At 37.9% G+C, this 24,206-nt stretch overlaps 1 protein-coding gene across 2 annotated transcripts in view; it reads left to right on the top strand.

Moving 5' to 3' along the window:
• GRID2 (glutamate ionotropic receptor delta type subunit 2) overlaps window positions 1-24,206 on the top strand; it is a 680,288-nt gene that overhangs the window by 406,201 nt on the left and 249,881 nt on the right. For both annotated transcript variants that reach the window (XM_062493839.1, XM_062493838.1), the window contains one exon: window positions 8,654-8,859. In XM_062493839.1, the coding sequence (XP_062349823.1) occupies window positions 8,654-8,859 (206 nt within the window). The remainder of the gene's footprint in view (window positions 1-8,653; window positions 8,860-24,206) is intronic.

Here is a 24,206-nt window from a genome sequence, read left to right as displayed (position 1 = left end):
AAAACAGGGATTATACCTGGAACCTCAGAGGATGAGCTGCTTGCAGAAAGGCTATCTCTGCATTTTAAGAGGGGTGATATTCTGAGATAATGCCCCTCTGTATGTATGGGTCCCAAATTCCCAGCATTTCCTTTAAAACCCATATGGAATAAGTGATCCCATGGACACTTTCCTGCACACACATTTTCCAGAAATAAATACAATGACCACTGACATAGATGTGCTTGAAACCATAACATTTTCTAATCATTTTAAGTTTTAATGCAAGTTTAATAAAGACTCATAAAAGAATCATGCTCTCTTTAATCGATTGCAAATGCTTATAATTACCCTGAGGCTGTTTTCAGCTGCTTGATGACTATAATATTCTCAAGTCTGTCTCCAGACAGTCTTAAAACTGTTTATTACTCATCTGGCTCTTTGCCAGCTTCCCATACTCATTTGCTTCACTGTGCCTCAATAAACATATAATTAATTCAAGCTTATTACTGAACTTCTTTTTTTCATTAGTATTTATTACGTCATTCAGATAAGGAAAGGAGCATTAATTTTCATCTGTGTAACTTTAGTGTGTCAGGTGAGAACTTCTGTCACCACTTGCATTTTGCTAATTGACATTACCAATGCAAATTGAGTATGTAATTTGGGTGATGCTAAGATGATTCAAGTTGTGAATTATTCTGTAAAATTTCTCTAGTGGAAAAGTGGACATGTTTCTAGTTTTTGCCACAGAACATTGGGAGAGATGTATTGCAGGAACTGTGAATGAGTATGGGGTAATGTAAGAGTGTTTGTCACTCCCTCGTGTTGCAGTCCTTAGGGAGGGGAAGGGTGAAGCGTTCAAAGGTTTCAGCTGACACATCTGTGTTGTGTTAGTATGCTGGGGCCAAAATAAAATTGTAGGTGTCTTCCCAATATCTCTGCAGAGGGAAAACTCTGTAAAAGAGGTATTATTTAGAGGTTTTGCAGAGGTACAAGATTACATTAGTATATGCAGCATCAGAAGAAGAGTGATTTATTTAAAGAATATTTGAATACCTGGAGCTTGTACTGATAGCTGCCACAGTTTGCCAAGTATTTTTCAACTCTCAGCACATCATTCTATCTTCTCAGAAAGTTTGTAAGTTTATATTTTGGGAGCTAAATATATGAACAGTAATGAAATGAGGAAACCTTTGAGAAAAGTAACTTTTGCATGTTGAATTGAAGAAATTATATCACCATTGGGGAAAAACCCATGAAGTTTGCATAATGACATCATAAATGTCAATTAATATTATAAATTGAAAAGAAAACTTGTATCTGAGAGTTTTAACCAGTCAAGAAAGAGAGGAAGCAGAGAGAAAGGAGAAAGCTAGAAAGTATTTATAGAAGTATTTCTAAATCTTAGTTTATCAGCTTCACTTTTGTAGGTTATCTTATTCAGAGCACCAGTTCACTCATAAAATACTCCTGTTCCTATACTGTAAACTTTTAATCAACTGAGAATGTTCTTTAGGAAGAGACTGATGTGTAGTCAGAGAACAGTTTGTCTTAAGGAAGTTTATAACACATATACAGTCATGGAATGGCTTGGCTTGGAAGGGGCCTTAAGAACTATTTAGTTCAAATGCCCTTCCATGGGCAGGGACACCTCCACTAAACCAGATTTCTTAGAGCCTCATCCAACCTGACCTGGAACACCTCCAGGGATGGAGCATCCACAGCTTCTCTGGGCAACCTGTGGCTGTGCCTTACCACCTTCATAGTCAAGAATTTCTTCCCAATATCTATATGCAAACCATCCCTATTTTCTTTTGAACTCATTACACCTTCTCCTATCACTATAGTTCCTGGGGCAGAGTCCCCCTCTGACTCCCCTATAGCCCCCCTTCAGGTACTTGAAAGTTGTTATGAGATCTCCACACAACCTTCTCTTCTGCAGGTTGAACACCAGCTTTCTCAGCCTGTCAAATATTCACAAATTGTTCTCTGCAAGGACACTCATTTGTTGCAGAGTCTGTCACACTTTATCCATCTCCCTGGAAGGGGATGCACAGTTCATCACGCCTATGAGAACCAGCAGAGAGTAGCAGTGACTTGCAGGGAAAGCTGGTGAGTTGTACAGGCAGACTTATAAAATATATATATATATGTGCTATTTAATAAAGACTTATATTTACACAGACATAGAAAGTTCTGTTGTACAGGATTTACATATAATTTAAGTTTAGCATAATTTGAAGGCACTAGGCAGGCAAAATTAATTTCTTTACAAGTGGTTGTTTCACTCAAAGACAACCCATAGAAGCCTTTTGGAAATCTCTAATGCAAACCATGGTCAAAAGGGAATTGAATGGAGATAGAAAGCAAGTTATACTGTCAAAAGTACATGGATAGAATGTATTGCCATGTCAGCCTTCACGAGTGAGGCTGTTGATCATAATCTGACTTCCTTTCTATTTTTTGAGAAGTTACAGTAACAGCAGATACTCTGAAGGATTCATTCTAACTTCATTCTTATTTATCTTTTTTATTCTTTGCTTTTTTCCTCTTTCTTTACAGTAAAAAAAAAGACACTCAAAGGAAGCATCGTGTGTCAACTCTCAGTAAAGTTCAAAACTGAAGTCTTGCAGGATTTGAAAACTGCAAATGTTCATATCTTTCCCCCAGCACTGATTAAGCTGCTCATGACTATCTGTATTGATTTTGCTTATTTAAAGGATAATTTCTAATAACTGATAATGTGACACAAAAGTAGCTGATGTGAATGACATTTGAATTAATAACCTTTAAAGTAGGGATTGCCTAGACATTTCACTAGTGCCAAAATAGCTCATATCAAACAACAAAAATTGAAATAACCTGATTATATTTAAATTCAAAATGGACATATCTTCAAAAAAGAAAAAAGTATACAAATGCTTTTTTTTTTCCTTTTTCTCTGTTCATTAATACTAAAAAACTGGAGACATGTTGCTCTCTCCTTTTTTATGCACAAAATTTCAGAAAATTGCAAAAAGGGGGAAAAGACCCCAGTCATTTGTACCATTTACAAATGTTCTGTTTCTCCCAAGATATATCTCCACTTCTTAGGTTGCAGAAATTCTGATATTATAAATGAGATTTTGTATGTAATTAAACATTTGAGCTTGAATTTGCTTTTCATAAGTTTGGACTACTGCTGCATTCTCTGAAGTTAGATCATCCTGCTGAAATTGCTCAGGTAACTGGTCCTTCTTAGTTCCCAAATGCTAATACGAAAGAGCTGTGATGGTGGATTTTTTTAAACTAATCTTAGTTTGGAGATTCAACAGATTACATATAAAATGTTTAATGATAGGGAATCCCACTCTTTTGAAAGCAAAATGAAGGAGTGTTACTGAATCATCCTGCTAAATTGTTGTTTTCCTCAGTCTGGATTTTAGCCATGTTAATAGAGATCAACATGTGCACAGGAATGCATACACCTTGCACAGGTCTTTACACAGAGCAGGGACACCATCAGAGTCCAGCTGAAGCTGCACACCTCCTTTGTGTACAGTGCATTACCTCAGTTAATAGTTGGTGGCATGTTAGCCGGTGTCATGGAAGGAAGAATCAGTGTGGTAGGCTTGTAAATCTATTCTTGATTGGAATTTCAACAGCGTTGTTATACAATGGCTTTTCTCATCATCTGTGCAAATAAAGTGGTCTTTTGTGCAAATCAGCCAGTGAATATTTATGACAAGCACATTCACCTTTACCACTGCAGCTGAATCAGTTGGTATTTATTAGCCAGATACTCTGAGGAGAATGTTCTCAGATCTGAAATGCCATCAGAGCGAGGATGAGCTAATGACTGTAAGCCAGGCTTGAGACAACCAAAGTGCACAGTGAATGCCTTGTAATTTAGGTGGGACACAATGATACAGGTGGATGGATTAAAATATTACCATTAGTAAATAATGCCATCTTCCTCATCTCCTGATAATAATGTCATCTGAATTTTTTATGAACTTTGCATCTACTTGTAGATGTTTCTTTTTAATATGGGTGTAAGAAGTACTTAGCTTATGAGTTATTTAATATTTGCTGTTCATTTTATTCTGCTTATAAAATCTTCACTCCATATGTGTCCTAGAATTACTGTATGAGATGCCTGAAAACCAGCATATTTTATTTTAGGATGCCCTGATTATTAGGTTTTCCCCAAGGTGGACTGGGGGACTTAGTCCCTCTGTATAAAAAAAGAGATAGCAAAGGAAAGTTATGGGTGGCCAGAGAGAACAAAAAAGCGAGATGAGATCTGGTCCCATGCTTAAAAACCCCTTGTGCAAAAATCATAGAATCTTGTGAGCTAGAAGGTACCCACAGGCTCATTAAAGTGCCACTCCTGGCCCTGCTCTGAGCAGCCCCACAAGTCACACCGTGTGCCTGAGCTTTTCCATTAAATGGTTCTTATGGTTTATGTTAGGTGAGGTCTGAGTGTTCCTGCCAGGCTGGTCAGTTAAGAAGATTTTTAGGCACGTAACCTGTGAAGGGCACTTTTCTCTGAGCATGCTCTGTATTTAAGACACTCATCTGTTGTGCTTTCTTCAGTATCAAAAATATTGTTTAGTGAGAAGACGCTTAATTTCCTAAATTCTTTCTTAGGTCAGAGTCTACGGTAGTTGACAGTAATGACAAGTTTGGTGAGGCTGTCACCTGAATTCAGATCTCAGCTGGAGCAGTTGAATATATCAGCCAGATCTGCAGAACTGCAGAGGCTCTGGGACTTGAGCTCTCCTCTGCACGATGCTCTGCATGTGTGCCTCAGCTGTGGCTGCAGCCAGGCTGGTGTGCAACACCAGTGCAGACCATAAAACCTCCCTCTAGATCTCTGTCTTGTGGAATGGTTATGAATGCCAGGGAAGGACATTTCCAACAGAGGCCTTGACAAATTTTTCTTGCTTTATTAATATTTTCAAGCCAACTTCACAGTCTCTTAAAGTGAGCAGAGTTTTGGTTATAAGGAGAATGATTGGTGATACTTATTTTTAAATTTCCAGCCTGGGTTAACCCTAAAGGTGATGCTGACTATGGAGGGGTACTCTGTTCTTCTGCACATATGTGATGTAGTCTGGAAGTGATGGCTCCAGTAAAAAAACAGGAAATGTAATACTAAATTATGGTAGCATTGAGCTGGGAGAGGAGATAGTAACTTTGGTTTTGACATTTATCTGTCTCTGTGTACTAACTTTGGCTTTGATCACTAAGGAAGATAATTAATACTGGTGATAATGGGGAAACTTCTGAATTGCTGGCAATGATTGTGACTCATCTGATTTAAATAGAAAGTAGAAATGTGACTTCTGGCTGGGCAACAGGTTGGTTGGCTAGCAAATTCAGGACAAGAAACACCTGTGTTCCAGACATGAACAGTCTTGTGTCTCCTCTGCAAAGCCATCTGTGCCACAGGTTGCTTGCCAGATTTTTCTGCAGAAGGAGTTTGTCTATTAGAAAGATGATTCCACAGTTCAGTGTGGATATGTGCCACTTTCAGACAATCCACGCAGGAAAGATAATGCTGCCCATTCAGTGGCAGCATCTGTTCTTTGGCATACACTTTGAATATGATCATTGCTAGTGGCTTGCTGCTGAAATATTAGAAATACGATCGTGATTTAAATAGCATTTAAATTGCGGGGGGGGGGTTATGTGCTTTCTGCTGTTTCACAGCAGCAAGTGAGCTCCACCAGTACCTCCATTCTGTTACTGGATAAGCTGAGGTATAACAAGAGTCTGTATTTATTTCCTGCCCATGTCTCTGTGTTGTACCAATGCCAAAGAGAGAAGTAATAAAGAAGAAGTAAGAATCCTGGTTTGGTACATTTTCCATTAGAATGGTGGTGTTTTCCTAATACCATATCACACAGATACAATATAGTTGGCACAGTCACCTAATAAATGTAGAGCACAATAATGGATCTCTTTTGTCCCATCATTTAGTGAAGATTCCATATAATTGTTTTATTGTTTATATGCATATCTTCATGGCAAAAAAAAAAATTTGATCCTATAATCTGCCTTCTGGGTCAACACAGATTATGCAGAGTTCCATAACTCCAATGTGTTTATAAATTTGGGTCAAGTGAAATTATGCTCTTGTTTTGAAAAAGGACCTATGAAACTTTATTCACTGGCTCCTACTTACCCTGTTCAGGTATCAGAAAATATATGGATTTATGAGATAGAATTTAAGTCCTTAAAAAGGCGTTCATGGCCTAAGTAATTTTTCTTCCTGATATTTTGATAGCATATTTAGATCCCATCTACATGTCTTCCTTGTGCTTCAGTGATTTTGACTTCAACCAGTCAGTTTTACCCATTATATGATTTAATTAGTCTGGATCCTGAGTAATTCTCAGAGTGTGTGAGCCTCAGGAACTTTAGAATGAAGGGGTTAAAGTAGAAAGAAGTTATTTTATAATTTGCATAAAACTAGACATATTTGTGGCACTTCAAATAATCTTGTTGGTATTTAAAGTGCCAAAAATTTCTAACATCTCTGATTAGATTGAATCTAATTTTCCTGATTTAGATATTAAATAGAAGCTGTAATTAGTATCTGATTCTCTTATGGAATTTTATATTTAGGGCATGCATGTATTTTATTCATGGTTAAACTATCCTACAAGTGTTTAGTAATACTGATATTTTGGCAGTGTCTAGAGAGTGAGGTTTTGGTGATGAATGTCTAAAATAGCCTACATAGCTTAAAATTCCATTTCTTTCCAGTTGATGGTATTTGAAGTTCTAGGCAGAAGACCCAGCTTGATGATTGTGACAGACTTCCAGGACTAACCCTGTTGAATTATTCTTGTGTAGTGTTTGATTATAAGCTATTGTATGGCTGTTTCTTCATAATTTGCAGCATCTCAGTAAACTAGTGCTGGAGGAGGACTGTCTGTAATATTCTCTAGTTTGTTGATCGCTGCTGGTGAGGCAGGCAGAGCATTTCTTCCCCTGTGCAGACTGAACTTTGTTTTCTTTGTTTTCTACTGTTTGTGGCACCCCCCCCCCCATAAGAAGAGCAGGGGAAGTTGGTAGGTCAGGACAAAAGATCTGAGTAGCCAAGCTGTTGTGAAAGTCTAATTGGAAGCTTTCTCAAATATAAGCTGTCTCATGCAGACACATAATAAGCCTGTAGCCTCAGGTTTGACCATTCCCCTGGAAAATGAGTGATTGGGACAAGCAAGAAGGAACTGCAGACCCTCAGAGACTGGATCTAAGACTGTACATCTAGGAGAGACCAGACTGAGTACTCTATCGGGAGAAATATTTTCTGGTGATTTTAACTACAAATGCCCTCCTAAACCTGAGGAATCTTTAGTTTTTGAATAAAGGTTCTTCAGAAATTCCTCTTTATGTGGGGTAATTAGTTTCCCTCCTTTTTCTCTTTTCCCTTTCCCATAGTGTGTGTTTCAGCCAGTGTGTGTTGTGTTGTCTCTTGGGCTGTTTCTTTTTCCCCTGAGAGCAATTGGACGTGTGGGAGGCTTGCATGCCAATAGGGAAGGAAGAATGTCCTGCTGAGTGTTCTCTGGGACAGCAGGTCAGAGTGACTGCTGGAGGGAAGAGCTGTATTAGGGAACTGGGGGCTTAGCTCCTGAAAACAGATTGAGAATCTGTGGTGGTGACTAGGGGTCAGATAGTCAGGACTCAGAGAGGCTGAAGGGATTTTCCTCAGGTCCAGAAGACCCTGATCTGACTTGTGAAATCATTGAATGATTTTAAATTTTAAGCATAAAGTTTGGGGTTTTAAAATCATTCAAAGGAGGAAAGAGAAAGAAAAAAATCAAGCATGCTTGTGGAGTTCAGTACTGGGAAAAGCCCTTCCAAAGGCTTGGGCCAGCTAGAGGCAGAATAATAATGTGAAGAGTATCCAGACATTTCACCTTGGTAGACTATAAGTATACTACAAGCCAGGTAATTGACATTTTGCTGATCAAATCTTCCTTTCTAAATCATTCTTGAAGAGGGGTTTACCCAGAGTGAGCCAGGAAGCTCTATGGGAGCAGTTTGCTGAGGAAAATTTACTAAACTCAGCCAGTGGTATCAGATGAGGGAGGCAGTATTATTGCAACAACTGCACATCTGGCTTCTGTTTTCTGTTTGAAGAAAATAAATAGTTGTGATGTTTAGAACTATGTTAAGACTTTTTGATGTGCAAGCAGCCCAAGCTTCACTTCGACACATGAAGCTACATAGCATGGATAACATAGTTTTGAGTTTCACAAAAGAAAACAATCTGCTCCCTGCCTTTCTCACCCTCAGTTGCCCTCCGACAACCCTTGCTTGAAGGAAGAATTCTATGTGATGGTCATGATGGTCTCGTCGCCCTGTGTGGATTTTAGCATGAAAGTCCTTTAAGAAAGATTAGAACAAAGTGTGATGGTTGAATGGCCAAATTAGGAAAATTGCTAGAAGTAATTTGGCTGTCTTGGATAGGGGCTGTTATGTGGCCATTCTTTCTCCTGTTTTAGTACTATAAAAAATGCAGTGAGCATAGCTCAGGAAGGGGTTTAATGGATATTACGGAAAAGCCTGTAGGGATATACCTGAAAAAATGTTTCCGTGAGATAAATTGAATAGTTACTTGTGTCTTTTTTTCCACTTACCAATAAACATCTTGTCTGCCTTTTGTTTTTTCTAGATATCCGTGGAATACAAGAATTTTTAGACAAAGTATCTCAACAGGGAATGGATGTAGCATTACAGAAGGTAGAAAACAATATCAATAAAATGATCACAGGGCTCTTTGCCACTATGAGAATAGAAGAACTGAACCGCTATCGGGATACCCTGAGACGGGCCATTCTCATAATGAACCCTTCCACAGCCAAATCATTCCTGACAGAGGTATGTGTTTTAATGAGAGGTTGTCTTCTTGTTTTGCTGACCAAGACCATATCAGTCTGTCAAAAGATTTAGTTTATTTGACTTCATAATGGTAATCAAAAAAACCCAGGTAAGATGTCCCAAGTAAAAGTTCAAATATTCTCTGTTCAAAGACCAGCATGCAAGGGTGTCTCTTCATGATCCTAAATGTTTATGTACATTTAAAGAGAGAAGAAGTAAAACCACATCCTGCATGAGCAGAAGCATTTAGGAAATATGCAGAACAATTACCCCTCAGGCTTCTGTTTGAAGCTCAAAGGTACTGTATTGCCATGGTGGCCCCCACTACTGAAATATTTACAACTGAAACCTTTATTATTATTATTATTATTATTATTATTATTATTATTATTATTATTATTAATTTAAGCAATATGTATTTGTGGGTAAAATGTGTTTGCCTAATTGAAATTTTATTTTTTTACATAAAATGATGCTCGTAATGTTCTCTTATGTGCCACTGAGTAGTAGTAAGGTAATGAAATGAGAGATTTGATTTTCATGAAGAATTTCAGATGATAGACTAAAGTCATATTTTCAAGCAATATGGACCAGATTTCCAAAAGTTTCTTAGGGATTTAGAGAAAGAAGACCTGCATATTGCATTCGGCTATGAGTTGTACAATCTTTTTAAATAAGTGACATGGTTCTTTTTACATGGCACTGTGTTATTTCAAACGTGGTTTTGCATTCATGCAAATTCTTCATCAACCAAGGCTTAAGAAGCTCTGTTTTCTTTCGTAGAAATACACTTTCCAATAATTTCTCTATGGACCTGTTTCTAACTTGCATTACATTTCTTCTATGCCTTTCTGTTACCTGGGTCTTGAGAAATTCAAGCTTAAAACCTACTTCTGCATAAAAACTACTGCATATGCAGTCTCAAGTGAATGCCTTTTAGGAACATTACCTAGAAGTCAGCTTTCTTGATTTCTTTTTCAAAATTTTGATTGCCCTTGATTTGTTTTGGCTGGGTGTTTCACTGTGCTCCTTACACACTTGAAGGTTGCTAATTCTGAGTAATGAGGGTCTGCTGCTCTATCTAAATGCGTGCAGTGCTTCATAAGGTTTAAACAGTTTGTGGGCATGTTTGGACTGTTCTGCAGTGTTTTCATCACCCAAGTCACAAGTGTTTTATTATTTGATTGGAGACATTATGGGATATTTCACACTGTAGGTTGAAAGAAGCATCGTTGGGGGCTCTAACTACTATAACTCAGCAAAATAAAACTCCTACATTGTTCTTACAAAGAAACACCTTTTTTAAAAAAAAGGATAGATTTTTATCATTTATTTTTACACATTTGGGCATAGTGACATTGTTGTTGTCATCTTTTGAAATTATCATATATGGGTTGCCAAAAAAGTAAACAATTTACTTACTTTGGCACTGGCCACTCAAGACTCCAAAAATCAAAAGACCAGTAAAAAAACAACTAAACCAAATACTCAATCCCCCTCCCTCAAAATATTTTCTCTACTAAAAAGCAAAAAGTTCCTGAAAAACAAATCACTTCCCATATTTTTCATTTTCTGGAGTCTGTAAGTCTACCAGAGAAGGTCATTATCTTCTTCTGCAACAGCGGTTCAAAGACAGACTCTCACATCAGCTCCATATTGCAGGTTTTTGCCAGGATAGCAGCAGTTATTTGGAGTATGATATGTGAGTGGTAAACTGACAGCAGGAGCCTCTTAATAGGAAGAGTTACTCAAATAGAAGTGTGATTATTGCTTTAGCTTATTTGTGTTGGTGACAGGAAGTGAACTAAACAAATGAGCTCCAACACAGTCTTCGCACAAGAAGTTTGCGGGGGTTGCTTTTCTAATGGATATTGAAAACAGTTATTTTTGAGTCAAACCTCCAGCTGTACTATAGGGGCAAAGAAGTTATAAAGCCCTATGGACTGCCAATGGACAAAGATATTCCTCAGCAATTTAATGGTCATGCTGATTCCAAAGCCTGTGCCTTGTGCATGATCAGTTGAGCTAAGAAATTCAGCGTAACCTAGTGTATTTAGCATGTAAACCTTATGAAGATAGTAAGAAAAAAAAACTTCATATACAGAAAAACTCCTGGGTTTTTTTCTGCCCAGTTGAAGCTTTTGGCTGCCTCACTGGATTCAGCTGTCTGCTTCTCTCCCCAGACCTCACATAATCTCTGCTGCTTGGTCCCTTCTTAGATGACTGTTCTGGCTGAACCCTGTCATTGTTTAGCTGAGAAGAGGGTTCATTCACTCTGCAACAGCTGTAGTAAGCGTGGTCTTGATTACTATGCAAGTAACAACTATTCCAGTGTAAATAGTCAGACACTGCCCTGTGTAAATAAGCAGTCTGTAAACTGGAGTTTGCTTGTGTAGAATTTATCTTTGTTCAGACTCTTTGAAATTCTGTGTTTGAAATCTTTTTTTTTTTTTTTTAAGCAGTATTGCTTTTTTATGTTAGGCGCTTCTTTCTCTCCACCTCCTCTATCTCTAGAACTTGCAGTGATGAGATGTGTTCTTACACACTTAATAAAATGGAGATTAAGAAGTAAATACACTTCACTGGCTGTGGAAATAAAAGCCTATCTTCTCTTTAAACACTATGTATTAATTTGCCCTCCATGCAGCATGGAAAGGCAGGAAGCTTTGGGAGCAATTATCACAGCATTTCTCCTTTCTGGCTAAAGGATTAATGTAAAGTGAGAGGGAGGGGCCAGCTGGATTCCAAAACATCCTTTGTTACTTTGAGCTGGAGGTAGAGGAGCAGAAGAAAAAAAATTCTTCTGAAAGAGTGAAATTCACTGGGGCTAAGGAGTGCAGAGGTGTGGAGCTAGTGTAGAGACTGGCACCTCTCCACAGATGAGTTTGTGACAAACATTGTTCATTTTTTGTTTTTTTTTCTGGTGCAATTCTTCTCTACTCTCAAATAGTTTCCCAGGTCCCACAGGTGAAGCAAAATATTCCCACTGAAACTTTTGTGACTATTAAATATCCCATTGTCTTGCACAAAATTTGCTGTGCTATCAGATAGCATTGATGATGAATGTGAACCGTGTGTCACTTTTTTGCTTAATATTTTTTGGGGGTTTTTTAGTTGTTTTTTTTTTGTTTGTTTGTTTGTTTGGGGTTTTTTTTGTTTGTTTGTTTTTTGGTTTTTTGGGGTTTTTTGTACGTGTTCTTCTGATTCAGGATGAATATGACAGATAAGAAAAGCCATATAAGGGAATAATAAGATGTCCTTAAAGGGAGATGTCCTTGACAGCTCATCATGACAACAAAAATCAAGAGCTTCAAAAGTTGTGTGAGAAGTCTGGGTAGGAGCAGGGTCAGGCCAGGAAAATCAGGTGGCAACAGAGCTCCTGGGGATAACAAAGCAAGTTTAAGAAGCAAGACTTTGGGAAGTATTATTTTAGGATACAAGCCAGATGTCCTCCACTGGGCCAAAATGTTGTCAGTACATCTCTGCTTTCAGGGTTTTTTTTTCTGTTTAGCCTAGGAAGCTAACTTATCACTTGAGTGCAGAAATGTGAATGTGTTCGGCTGTGTCATGTCTTCAGGAGCTGATAACAGCACTACAAAGGAGGGACAGTGCAGCTAATTCATTAATTTACTTACAGAGAAAAAACTTCACACATTGAAAATCCAGTAAGCCATGTGTGAAAGAGCCCTAGCACCAGCCAGGGATTTTCCTGGAGTTTTGACTGGCATGCTCTGGAAGGCCTTGGTGTAGGTGCTGAAGAAGACACTGCTGCCTCCAGCCTCACCTCAAAGGAGGGAACCAGCCCAGCAACCTCAGCAGATGTGACTGTGAATCTTCCTGCCCCTTGCAAGGTCCCTTCTCGCGCTTCCGTTGCAGGGGTTAGTGGCCTCTTACAAAGAGAGGTGAGAACACTTTTTGGCTGTGCCAACAAGATTCAGTAGTTTGTTTAGCAAAATTTTCAGAGCAATGACAACATGTATAAGCCAACAAAGTTCTTTGAGGCTTGACAGCCTCAAGCCATCATGCAGTGAGCATTGACACTTTCCAGGACCACACTTAAACTCACTCTACACTGCATGTTTTGTGTAAATTAAAATATTTGCTATATATTATTGTAAAGGTTCCACTGTGCAACAAACTTGAAGTCACTGAACCCCATCATGTCCAGACTTCAGGCATGCTGGAGATACTGGAAATATTTACTGTTAAACATCTCTTAAAAGTTAAACTCATCTGCATGATAGAACTGGGTTATAATTATTGAAAAGGTGTATTCAACAAAACTAGCTGCTGCCAAATCTGAAAGTTGCAGCAAATAATGTTGGCCTGTATGTATTTATTTTGTTTATTACACTAGCTTCTATAGGTGATGTTTTATTTTTCTATCTTTATTTTCAAAGAAAATTAAAATCTTGTACCTTTCAGCATTAGTATAATCTACTACTCATGATTTTGAAAATAAATTCCCTTGTATCTATCCCAGGCTAATGTGGAACAGTACTAAATAAGGTTACCTTGGATGAAAAGAAGCTACACTGCTACTTTCATGAATAAAAGAACTGAAATGGTAAAATATACAGGGAAAATAGAATTAAGCTTATAAATTAAGTACTGTAGAGTTCTTGCAATGTTGTGGGCAAGTGGAAAAAAAGAAAAAGATTGTTTAAGGAGCAAATGTCATTTAAATTGCCTCAATGTAATTGAACTTTTAACATGATTTTACTCATTATTACTGTGAATAGAATGAGAAGTAACATTTATTCTGTGAAATGAGATGATTCTTGATAGCAAATACCCTGATATTTATTATATTTGATTGTTTTGTCTCTCTGTTGAAAATAACAGTTAATTTTAAATGTAATTATTTTATATTAAGTGTATTTTATGTAGCAACATAATTATTTTTTTAACGAGGTATTAGATCTGACCATAAAGCAAATTGTGAATCTTTTAGATCTAAACACAAGGATTTGCTGAAGTGTTACATAGTGCTCTAACCAGGCTTATTTCTTTAACTTTTTCAAAAGGTTGATTTAGCCACTGTGTGTCCAAAGTACATGGCAACTTAGTATTTTTTTTTTAATCTTACTTTGTGATGCTTTGCTCTTTTTATTTTATATATATCCTAAAGAAAACTAGGCCAAAAAATAGCCGTTTTGTTTGTCTATTCCTTTTTATTAATAATGAAAGTGATTCTGTCTTTAGTCAGAAGCACGATATGCATATATGAGGAGAAGTGAATTGAGTTGAAATTAGGAATTAAGAATCTGGTGCGACCACGTGCCACGTCCACTGAAAACTACAGTAAAAATTCAGATGTTTACAGTGGGAGCAGATGGCAATGATTTTTGTTCAGGTGTGGACAGAAAACACACATAGCAGAGAGAGGAAGAAGACTCCAGAGAAGTATCAAGTCCATGTAATTCACATAATCCCTTGAGTTTTGAAGGGACCCACAAGGATCATCAAGTCCAACTTCTGGTCCTGTATGGGAGACACCAAGTTACACCATGTGCCCAAGCATGTTCTCTGTTGGGCTGATGCTGTGACCACTTCCCTGGAGGTCCTGTTTCAGTGCCCAACCACCCTCTGGGTGAAGAATCTTTTCCTGATATCCAACCTTAACCTTCCCTGACACAGCTTCAGGCCATTCCCTTGGGTCCTGTCACTGGTGAGCACAGAAACAAGATCACTGCCTGCCCCTCCTCTTCCCCCCACGAGGAAGCTGTAACTGCAGTGAGGTCTCCTCTCAGTCTCTTCTCCAGGGTGAACAGACCAAGTCACCTCAGTCTCTCCTCATACAGATTCTCCTCAAGGCCCTTCATAGCCCTCCTTTGGATGTTGTCTAACAGCTTAACACATTCTTCTATTTCTCCCTTGCCCAGCTGGTGATGGTGTGCCTGATGTCCCCCAGGACATGGGTGGCCCTCCTGGCTGCCAGGGCACTGCTGACCCGTGTTCAACTTGCATGAACCCCCTGGTCCCTTTCCATGGTGCTGCCTTCCAACATCTCATTCCCCAGTCTGTCCGTACATCCAGGGTTGCCCTGTCCCTGGTGCATCCCTTATTGAGCTTCACGTGGTTGGTGATTGCCCAGTCTTCTAATTCATCAAGGCCTCCCTGCCTTCGAGGGAGCCGACAGCTTCCGCCAGGTTTGTATGGTTTGTGAACCTACCTAGTATCCCTTAAAGTCCTATGTCCAAGTAATTCATGAAGATATTGAAGAGGCCCTGTGGAACTCCACTGGTGGCAGGTCAGCAGTCTGATGTCACCCCAGTCACTGTAACCCTTTGTGCCCAACCCATGAATCAGTTGCTTCCCGAACAACAGCTGTGTGCTGGACATTTTGTGTAAAAGGATCCCCTGAGAGACAGCATTGAAAGCTTTACTGAAATCCAAAAAGTTGGTTTGCCTTGGTGTGCATGCCATAGCCTGCCAGTCCCAAGTATGATCAGGAACAGGCATCAGATTTGGATTTAGGAAAGCTGGATTTTCTTCTTCTGCTATGTGTGTGTAAAAAGTGTAAAAAGCTAAAAAGTAACAGTCCTTTGTGTACATACCGACATTTTCTGCAACAATAAAACCATATTCATCTGCTGCCTTATACCCACAGAGAGTTTTATGTTTTCAAATTAACTCTACTACCCAGTTTCTTCTTGTCAAAGTGAAACAGAGATTGGATGAGCAAGGATTTGCTCAGTTGAATTTGGCAATTGAACTGAACCAATGATGGACTGCAAAAATACCCAGGTCTCATGGGAAGCCTGTTGGATTTCCAGTTAGGCTGAGGAGTGACTTGATGATTTGTCGTATGTATAAGTACATCACAGATTTCTGTGCCCTGCCAAATGTGGTAGCTGGTTGGTATTTTCCCATGAAGTAGTGAAAATAGTAATTTTTTATCACGTTTATTGATCGATGATGCTTATGATGCAGCATAATTTCCTTCATAGATTTTCAGTATTGTCTTTGTGAAAGTTTATTCCTGATCACTGGGAATTTTTAAACAATCCTATTTATATAAAACACAAGTCTGAAATCTCTAAAGGCAAGAGTTTTTCAGGCAGTTCTCTTTTAGAGGGCAGTGAAGAATCAGCAGCAGACATATGAACCTGCTGCTATTTTTATCTCCTTTTCCTATCATTTTATCACAAGTGTGTATGTTGATTGGATTTTATCTAGGAGTGATGGTCTTCAGAGGCCAAAATCAGATTTTTCAGTCAGTGACTGTTTGCTCCTTTATTTTGATCATAAGTAAGCTGAAGGTTCTCACCTTTGAGGTCATCTTTCTCACCTTAGTGTTTCAGCTTTTAGACCTGCATTCTCCTGGAGACCATATTTGCCTTTGTTTGAGTTCATTCTCTGCAACATTTTTTGCAGTGGAATAAATCCTATTTATTTTCATAATGTTGAAAAATGTATATTTCCTTCTTTCTCCAGCATTAAGCACAGTATTCATAGCTGCAAATTGAAATACAGGCTTAAAAGATTTTTTTTATTTCATAGGATCTTCTGAATCTCTAATAAAGGAATGTTCAGAAAATATGTTCAGAATGTTGAACTACTTGAACCATCATATAAGTGGTCTTCTTGACTTTTTTTAACCTTCAAGAAGGGGTCTTGGAAGATTTTAGATTTTACCTTTCAGTGAAAATCTGAGAAAACTCTTGGTTTACTTTGTAGTCCAAATCCTTGCCTTTTTATGCTCTTGCATCCTTGAATATAGGGCATCCAGCTGATGACTGGATGAGAAAATAACTGGGTTTTTAATATGAATAGGGTGATGTTGGCTAAGATTTTATATGCACTTGCTTTCCATAAGGTGAAAGTTGAAGGATAAAACATTTCAGTTACAAAACAATGATAAAGAAAAGTGGTAAAATAAGTCAGCTACAAAGGGATTTGTATCATTTACATTATTACTGACACTTCAGCCTGAAGCAGTCCTTTCTGTTTGTGTGTTTTCAGGCATAGTAAAATTGAGGTTTTGCAATGTAATATTGAGGGTTTTGGGAGAGAATGCAGTGCTTGCTGCAGCCAAGGTAATTTATTTTGGTATCTAAAATGAAGAAAAAACATTTTGGGAAATCTATCCTAATGCAGAGAGCCCACACTTAGAAGAACAGGAGCTGGGGGCTGTCTGCAGGTCATTTGCACTGTTACAAAGTCTAAAACTAAGGCTGTGCCTTTGTGTTACTGGAAGGTAAGGCTCAGTATCAGTCGTCTGGAGCTCAGCTGGCACTTTTGTGTTGGTTGTGAAGGGTGGGTTTTTTCATTATTATTAAGGTTGCTGTTAACAGCAGCTGAGGAGAAGCAGCATACAGATATATTTATCGTTCAATCAGCCATGTCTCACATGTGTAAATGTCAGGCAAAAGCCTGACTGATGTTACTAGTGTGGTGATACCAATATACCTTGTGAATTGTACCGTGGTTCTCTGGGCTTTTACACCCTCAGTGTGGTGTTGGTGGCATAAGGAGGAACTCACTGAAGTGTGCCACAAAACCAGTATGTATCAGAGCATTTGTGTGATTTACAGCATAAGAAAGTCACAGATTTTCTCTGCGTTTTAATTTTTTCAGTATTTTCTTAATTCTGGCTGTATGCTGTTTAGGGATGTGGCCTGTATTGCAGACAGATATTCACATGGTGCTGGGTTTTATCCTGTGTCATGCTGTAGCACAGTTGTGAGATATGTACCAGGTCTACCTCTCTAGTGACAACAACAAAAGTTGTAGCGTATTTTTTTTTTATAAAAATCAAAGGTTTTTTTGTTGATATACTCAAATTCATGATAAAGGTGTATGCAGGGCAATATGTCTATAATTGATCTGTGTGTTGTTGTCACTACAAATATTTATGCTATCAGAATTTGGGTAGTTATATGACAGTTTTTTTTAATCTTGGAATATAATCAAGTAAGACAGAAATCCTACACTGCATGTAAGCTCTGGCTAGTATTTTGTATTGAAAGCAATACTTAAACTGCTAGTGCATTTGATAGAAGAGGGGAGCTTTAGTGATTAAGTACTGAGTGGAAGATATATTACGTACTTTATGAGAATCTCATAATATTTGCTGTTATGCAAACAGCTGTTTGATTATGCTCTCCTATAATTTCTTTCTGTTTCTCTACATGGCAGTCAAAGACTCAGTAATTGACATCCTCTTCTTTGGAATCTTGCTGGGTATGCTGTTTCTGGACTAAAACAAATAACTGAGGGGCTGACCTCCCATGATCTTCAAAGATGTAATAATTCTTTTCTTCTTCAATTTGTGTTGGCTATTCTTTGTTCTGCTGTCTTAAATTGCTATCATACTTAATTATGTTCTCCTGTTGTCATACCAGCGATTTTAATTGGATGTGATAGTCTTGGTTACTGCTTATCCTTCCTCCCTGCTTTTATAGCCACACAAAAACATCTCTGTTGTGTTCCTCTTGAGAGACAAATGTTTTCCCAAGGAGAGTAAATTGCTTCAACCAGCCAAATAGAGTAAATAAATTTTTTAAAAAATCAAGCAGGCAAGCACATTAATGCAACAAAGCTATTACATATACATTGGTAGAGACAGTGTATTAAAGCATGTATTTTCTACATAACTAAAGGTGGCTGATTCTTGTAAGCGTTATAAAAAGCTCGCTCTGAACATCTGCAAAACTAATATGCAGTTGACTGTCATGGGATGAGTGTCTCTTTGAAATAAAATGACAGCTAGGGAGGATTAGCTTATAGTGGAAATAAGATCTGACAAAACTATTTCTAATCCAATTCTTTCTCCAAAGTGATGTTGCCTGATTGGCAGAACTGTTCTACCTCCTTCCTTTTCACCAGGAAATAGAGGTATAGTCAGTGCATTAGCTTACCTTGGCTTCCAGAAAATATAACTTATTTCCTAGCTACCATGAAAATTCAATGTTGAACATTTCTAACCCAAATATACAGTTAATTTACTCACAATCAATTATGATATAATTTGTTTTGTCCTTTAGTTAAACTGAAATGAAATAGCTGTTATTTTTCCTATTCTACTAATGCTCATTGTGACAGTGAAGAAGCTCTCATTAGTTTGTCCGAAATAAAGGTTAAAGTTTATATGCTATCACTCTTTTCACAGGGTTTGCTGGGAGTTTTCTTGTGAACTTTTGCTGAGCAATGTCTCCCATGTTTTTCTCCTCCTTTCAGTTTTTTTTTTGTGTGGTAGTTTTACTATAGCTGTAATGCTTTTGCCACATATACTCGTAATCCTTGTATCAAAATTAATTACTTCCTTTAGCATTTGTTCTACCATATTGATAATTATCTGCAAATAGATTAAAAGCACATTAATAAAAACACTTAGTCTGCCAATAGAAGCAATGGCTACAATGATGGGTAACTGGTTCAGGTTACTTTTGTAGATGCTTCATAATCAGCAGAAATATTTTTGAGGACTGTTTTAAGGTAATTTATTCTATTTTGGAAGCACTTAGCCAACTGTAACTGATTTTATGGTTTCTACAGAGTTTCAACAGGAACTGGAGACAGCTGATGTCAAGAACTAATTTTAGATTACCCATTATAAGTTTCTTACCTCCCCACATAATTTTTCCCTAGTCAGGGCTTCTGTTATTTAGCTTATTTATAAATAATTTTTAAGGTTTCAGGGTTGATTTTTGTTGTTGTTGTTTTGGTTTGTTTTTTTTTGTTGTTGTTTTTTTTTTTTTTTGTACCGGATGTTCTTATTTCAAATGAAATATTAAATAGTGCTGAGCTTCATCTCAGAATTTCCATAAATGAAAGTAACAGCTGCTTCTGCTGATTGTGAGAATAGGTGTAAAAAGTATCATTTTGAGTTTGTAAAAACATGTTTTCTACTGGTTTCCTATGTCATCCCCAGCAAGGAACCTCTCTTTAAATAAGAGCTCTGTGCTTCCTTGGAGGCTTTCCTTATTTTCTCTCTTCTTAGAAGTGACTAGGTAGTTGTGCTGAGAAGGACTTGGGGATGCTGAAGGATGAGATGTTGGACATGACCCAGCCATGTGCATTCACAGTCCAGGATGGGCCACATCCAGCTGTGAATGCCCCATCCTTGGAAGCATTCAAAGCCAGGCTGGATGGGGCTCTGAGCAGCTTGGTCTAGTGAAATATGTCCCTGTCCGTGGTAAAGGATTTGGAACTAGATGGTCTTTAAGGTCCCTTCCAACCCAAACCATTCTGTGAATTGCTGAGGATGGGAATAAACATTTGTTTACAGATAGATAAATAATTTGATCTTACAGAAGTTCCTGTATTTCTGAGAAAATAAAGAATCACATAATGGACCAGGTAGGAAGGAGCCACTAGAGGCTATCTAGCCCAACCTCCCTGCTCAGTCAGAGTTCATTAGATGCATTATTCAGGATTGTGTCCAGATGGCTGTTGACTGTCTGCAGAGAGGGAGACTCCACAACCTCTCCAGGCAACCTATTCCATGGTTCAGCCACCCTCACAGTAAAAAAATTCTTTGCCGTGTTCAACGAGGAGTGGTAGGAGTTTATGCTGTCAGCACAAATTAATTTAAGAAATAGCCGCTACACATGAACCCTAGAGGAGGGAAAGGAAATTAGCAAGATCATAGTATTGGCCTGCTGTGTTAAAAGATGAAAGTAATCTGTTTTGTTTGTTCTCTTGTTCTTTATCTGGCTCTTAAGCCAGTATTATTTGGGAGTTGGACAGAAATTCAAAGGAGATTAAATGAGAAGATAGATTTTTGTCAACCTGCTTTAGAATTCAATAAAGGAAGTTGCCTTAACGAGTGTTTTGCAGAAGGCATTCATTTAGTTATAAAGGCATCAAGAGCAAAGGCTCCTTTTAACCCATCCTCCAGTAGTCAGGGAGAGCCCACAAGAAGGCCTTTAGGCAGGGTTCTAATTTAGGGAAGTCGACTGATTCTCATCGTGGGAATGGACATTTCTTAATGTGACTTAGAATGGAAAAATTTCCATAGGTTATTACATATGTTATTCACCATTTTTGTATTGAACAAGAAGTGAGTTGTGCTGGGGGGAAAGTAGAGGAAGGAAAAAGGGAAGTGGATGATTCAAGTTTTCTTCAGATTCAATTAAGCAATGATGAAAGTACCTTTCCATAAACTCTAATTTAAACAGAGACCTGCAAAGATAACATGCTTGGCATTTTTAGATGCTCTGAGAAATGAAAGCTTTTCATGTGCAATATCCTTAAAACATTTTAATTTCCTGGAGATGTATGTTGTATTGAAATTTTCCTATCTCAGGAGAGAGTGGCTGTTGGGTCTGCAGAATACCTGTTTCATATCCCCTGTTAATTCTTTGGTTCACCCTCACAGAAGTGATGTAAATGTGAGTCTGATTTATGCTTCTTTGATTTTTATTTTTTTAAAAACATTTTGGCCTCATTTTAGGGGGAGAAATTAAAAGTTATATAATAAAACCATGTTTTATTTATATACTATTTCACACGTATTTATCTAACATATGTCAAAGCCAAAAATCATGCTTGTAGAACAGAAATCAGGCCAGTAGTATGCTGCTGTTGGAATCAGTATTTAAAGAATAAAGCTTGTGGTTACTGTTCTGTAAATTACTTAAACACTGGTAAGTCTTCATTGACTTTAAGATATCAGATCCTGACTAAAGCCATCTAAGGGGTTTTCTTCCATCAAAAACTTTCAATTTTCTTGTGCTCTGTGCTCCTGAGACAGGCAGGCAGATTACCTGAGGGCCTGGACTCCAAAACATATTTCATAGAATTTCAAAGCTCTTGCACTTCATTCCAAGTTGGAATAAAACCAGACTTTCAAATATCTACATTCTCTGCAGAGTTATGTGGCCTTTCTTTTCATTCTGCTTGTCTCCTGACTAGCTTTCAAATTTACTTCCAAGCCAAGCTCTTTACATTTCAGCGTGTTGGATTGTGGTCATGGGTCTTCCAGCACAGAGAGAGCATCTCTGTCTTTGCTGTGAAGGAATTTAGGTATCCATACTGCCAAATGCTCAGTTTGAACTGAAAGTACTTTTTCACTGTCCATTTAATCAATCTTCATTTTAATCTTGTTTAGAAAGTGGCTTCCAGCCTGCCATTACTGAGGATCCTAATGAGGCTTGCAACAGTGAATCCAAGCAGAGTGTCAAACCAGTGCTCAGAAAGGACACAGAGAGTTGAGTGCTGTCCTCAAGCTGCCTGGCAGACTCATGCAGGCTGAAGGGCACATTGAACAAGGGAGGAGGAAGAACAGGGTGAGAGAACTTATAATGTACTGCTACTTCCCTGTCACAGCTGTCTCATCACACCTGAAGTGTGTAAAAAGACAAAACTGCTCAGACTGTATTCCCTAGCTTTGCCATTGCTTATGGAGATGAAGATTTGAGGCAGATTTGGTATTTATTTTCAGAAAACAGTATTGAGAAAATATGAAATTAAGTGATTTCATTTATTTTGAAATTAGAATTTAATCTCATATTGCCATGTCTGTTCACTATCCTGGTTATATCAAGAAGCTAAATCAGGGACTTTACAGTATATTGTCTGTCAGTGCAGTGACTTTCCCCGAGGTACAGCTGTTACTGTTTGCTCAAGGAATATTTTGTTGTGTTTGTACAATACTAAAAAGGTGCACATTCTCAAGGTTTTTGGTACTTCTAATATATGCTGTAAAAACTAGGTGAAAGGGTTATGTCTCAAGGGCATAGTGCATTCGTTTGGGATAAGAGGAATAGAGACCTAGAATTCCACTGGGAGAAAACACTAGAGCTGCTTTCGGTTCTGACAAATACTTTGTTTAGATTGTGAAATAAATTCAACAGGATTAAATTTGTTGAGTTGAAAGATACCAATATGTAGTGTAGGGTGAGAAATACAGTTTTTAGCCTGGTACAAATGTGCATCCCCTCACAGGAATTACAAGTAATATAACTTGATGAGAAATGCTGCTTTTCTGATTGTGCCACTCTGATGCAGAAAGAATTGAGAAAGTGGAAAGAGTCAATGAATACCGAGGAAAATTAATGATTCTTGAGGATCAAATAAAGTGAAAAGATTAAAAATAAATGTATTTCCACAGTTTTCTTACATTCACTTGATATAGTTTATACTTCAATACAATTCATGGTGTTTCCACTTAAAAGCATTTTATTTTTTGGTCTGTTCGTCTGTATATATTTACTTTTTTTTTTTTTTAAGGTAAGTGTAGTATACTGGTTTTTCCTTTTACCATGATATTTTGTGAAATTCCTTTCATATTTAGCCTGGTAAATCTTCCATTAAGCAAGATTCTCGAGATGCCCTACATATCAATTTTTGCTTAAAATTAGGTGCATCATTTCATCCTTCTTGCCTTGTTGTCTTTGTAAGATTGCCATGAGAACATGCACACACTATGGCTATGTTCCTTTCAAATAAGTTTTTTTTTTACCCTCTTAGGACTACAGAGATTGTAAAGCTCTAGCTGGTTTATTTGTCTTCATCTCTTAACAGTGGCATCATTTGCAGACTCTGTCTGAAGTGATTACTGCAGGAATCCCTGATGTTTTGGATAGATCCCTTTCTGCACATTGCTGCCTTCTCTCCACATGTTGCTGGTGCTCATATGGACTCCAGCCAGCAGCTCTCTGTCTCTGTGGGGACCATCACACATTGTCTGAGGGAAAATCTGCATGCAACTCCCACTTACTTTGTATCTGACAAAAACATATTTCACGAGTGGTTTTCATGGGGTGACTGAGTCAGATTCTCATCATTTATATGATTATCTGGTGTTCACACGAAGTCCCATTTGTTGTTTGGGGTTTTTTAACCTTGCCAGTAGTTAATGCTTTGATGACTTAAGATGCCCTTCCTCCTTTATTTTTGTTTAGTTGGGTTTTTTGTTTGTTTTAAGTTTTGTTTTGTTTTGTATCCAGTTCAGTCAAACTGACTGCAAGTCAAAGTGCTTAAGATTTGAAGATTATTGAGCTTTTTGGCTTCTGTGCACATTTCTTGCCTGCTTGAGGCAGTCATACCTACTGCACTCAGTAATACTAAACTGGAACTTTTAGCTTCTGGTTGCTTGAAAATTTTTGGTTTTCTTTGTTCCACCTCTACAATTTGATGTTTGTTTTCATATTCCCCAAATCAAGACACAGAACCCCATAACCTCCTCACAACTCATACTTTATTTCCAATGCAGTCTGCTTCTCCTTTTCCATGTTGACTTAAGCTCATTCTGCAGTTTTTTTTTAGTCTGGCACCTCTTCTTGCTCAAGGGTTTCACTTCTTGTCCTGATTTAACATTATGTGATATACAAAAAATACCAAATTTTCAGAAAATGCAGCGCTTAGTGGTGAAAGTTTACTCTGAAGCAGAAGAC

The sequence above is a fragment of the Cinclus cinclus genome, chromosome 5 (genome assembly GCF_963662255.1).
Source record: "Cinclus cinclus chromosome 5, bCinCin1.1, whole genome shotgun sequence".
Lineage (NCBI taxonomy): Eukaryota > Metazoa > Chordata > Aves > Passeriformes > Cinclidae > Cinclus > Cinclus cinclus.
The sequence above is the reverse complement of the archived record's forward strand: the minus strand, read 5'-3'. Positions and strand labels throughout refer to the sequence as shown.